Genomic DNA, 2779 nt, shown 5'->3' with positions numbered 1-2779 from the left:
CTTCAGAATATCGGTCTCTTCGCTGCCTAGAATTCGTTTGGATTTTGCTGCCGCTACATTCTCCACGACTAAGATCAAGTACTGTTTGATGCTGGTTGGATTTTCCACTTGGAAGGGAGAAACGACGGTCTTAGAAAAACATCCCAATTGAGAAAAAGCAGGTCCTGTTGGGTAGTCCATTTTCTTTTTTTTAAAAAAAAGAAGACTAATTACTAAAAGAGAAACTAGCCATGAGTAATTTTGCGACTTCCATGAAAGCTCCTTCCTCATCTTCTTCTTCATCTTCTCGCCCATCTTCGTCTTCCTTTTCTAAAAGAACTCCGATGGCCTCTGCTGCTTCCTTCTCAAAGAGCGGAAGCGACAGCAGTGGCAGCCAACGCACTAAAGTCGTTTTTCAAAGGCTCAACCAATTCATCACAGTAAATCCCTCCTATGAGAACATGAGCTGGACTCAATTTTTAGATAAGCTTTATTCGTTCGTTGAAGAGCATTATGATGAAGAAATAGCTCAAGGGGTCAAAGACGCCTTTGAAAACGTGAGCTCTGAATCAGACATCGCTGAACTTGCAGGGACTGTCGGATTGATGTTTGACCCCAGTAAGTTGTCTAATAACGGTACGGAAGTTGTGGACTACCTCAAACAATTATTTGAGTACATGGACCTTCCAGTGCCCAAAATGTATCCTAACAGTGTGACAAAGACTGCTAGCAGCATCGGTAAATCTCTGTATGAAGAAAACAGTCGCAATTGGACGATCCTTCATTTATCCTTGAAATTAACCAGAGCTTCCGACTGGAAGCAGCTAACTTATCTTGCTATATCTGCAATGTTTGCTGCTTATGCACTGGAAACTGACAAATCATCTGCAAATGAGGCTTAAAGACACCACTTGTTTCTTGTACGTGGCATATTTAAGTCCAGTTAACACGTCACCGTTCGGACAGAGAACAACTACCGGAGAGCAGTGAGAATGAGGGCAAGGGTTTTGATAGGAGCTTTTTTTTGTCAAAGGCTCGATAAAGAACGTTTCTCCATTGAGTGAATAGACTTCCACTCCTCCAAATCCGCTTGAGTTCTCGAACGTCTGTGAATTATATGTTGTCATCAACAGCTGTTCTTCTTTTCCACCGGAGCATTGGACCTTATTATCTGTCAGCTTTGTGATGATTTCGTTGTTTGGGCACACAAATTGATATTCTTTCAAGGGGACGACATCTAGTTTGTTAGGAATAGACGCTGAAACTTCACTATATGCAGGCGGAAAAGACCAGTTCACTATGATCACGACAATGACAACGAGAGCCAAGACGACAGCAATCGTCACAAACAAAGAAATCCAGTAGAACGGAATTTTGTTTTCTCTTTCCGAATGGATGGTATTCCTGAATGGCAGTCTATCACCTCTAGCAAAATATGAGGCGTTCTGATCCATGTTCTAGCTATTTTTAATTAACTCAATACTAAAATGTCTCTGTCTGCTATTCCAACTGCCTACAAACCAACTGCCTCTTCTGGAATCGCTTCGTTTCTTCTTAATTTTCTTCGAGGAGACAGAAGTGGATTTCTAAGCTACAGAGGTTTTTTTACTGGCTTAGCAGTAAACGAAATTATTTTCTATTTAGCTAATTCTATCGTCGGTAACGGTCAACGAAGTTTCGCTTTGGTTATTGCTGTATTTGCAGGCTCAGTCTTGGGATGGTTGATTCGCTCCTTATTCTTCGAAATTTTGAAAAGTTGACAAATCATAGGAAACGTCACTGGAGGGCCAAAACACACTTGTTATATCAGTTCCTACCTCAGAGCTCGAACACGAAATGGGAACGTCGGAAGTCACAAAACAGGCGACTTTACTCTTCGCAGGAGAATTAGCACAAGGAGCTATGAACTCGCAGTTCGATAAAGCGCTAAAGCTAGCCGACATTTCGAAGGTTCCTACGTAAACGGACTCTATAATGTTGGAAATCTGGGCGACAGTGTTGATCTCGCCGTCGCTGTCGTTGGTGAATCCTCCTTCTTCAACTGTAATGACAGATTTCGGAGCGATTGTGAAGACAAATGCTAGACCGAAACCGACTGGAGTGAACAAAAGAGCTAACGGAATAGGTTTCGAAGTGTAGTCTCCAGACATGGGACTGGGGGCTCCCGTTAAGAAGAATGCTAGAGAATTTTCCACAATGTAAGTACCCCAATAGGCGTCTCCAAAAAAATATGGAGGAACTCCCAACTCATTCTGACCTCTATTGAAGGAGACCGAAATGGCGTTTGAAGTAGGATTTGTCAATGTCCATAAAATAATTCCACGAGACTGATCATACCAGTCTACTGAAATGCTTGCTCCATTTCTCGTCGTGCGTGGTCCATTGTAAATCAGCATAGCTCAATTTTTAAAACATGGACAAAAGCAGATCATGGGTTCTGTTTGCGGTTCTTGGATTGCTGATTGTCACAGGAATTGCAGTGTTGATTACCTCGCCTTCCTGGTCTCCTCCTTCTTCATCATATTATCGGGCCTACCCAGTGAAAAAAAATAACTAGAAATGTCATCTGAGAATGTTTCGGATTTCTTGTTGCACGCGGCACTTCAATCTTTTGAAACAAAAACTCTTCTCATTGATTTGACAGAAGATCTCAGAGCTTTATTTTGGATAATGGGTCCTCACTGCAATTGCGATATTGTGTTGCTCAAACGTTTTCTGTCTCATTGCACAACTATCGAAGATGCTGAAGCTCTTTCAAAAACTTGGACTCATCCTCTTTTTCCAAATGTAGTGTGCTCTA

The 2779-nt window shown here is 41.9% G+C and overlaps 1 protein-coding gene across 1 annotated transcript; it reads right to left on the bottom strand.

Moving 5' to 3' along the window:
- Nucleotides 1–1690: 1690 nt before the first annotated feature.
- On the bottom strand, nucleotides 1691–2401 carry Gasu_65710 (uncharacterized protein). Its single transcript, XM_005702232.1, has one exon. It carries the CDS (start codon nucleotides 2373–2375, stop codon nucleotides 1713–1715), a length of 663 nt encoding a protein of 220 aa, XP_005702289.1. The 5' UTR covers nucleotides 2376–2401; the 3' UTR covers nucleotides 1691–1712.
- Nucleotides 2402–2779: the final 378 nt, after the last annotated feature.

Source organism: Galdieria sulphuraria (genome assembly GCF_000341285.1).
Source record: "Galdieria sulphuraria unplaced genomic scaffold scaf_345, whole genome shotgun sequence".
Taxonomy (NCBI): Eukaryota; Rhodophyta; class Bangiophyceae; order Galdieriales; family Galdieriaceae; genus Galdieria; species Galdieria sulphuraria.
Note: the sequence above shows the minus strand (reverse complement) of the source record. Positions and strands in the feature narration are given on the sequence as shown.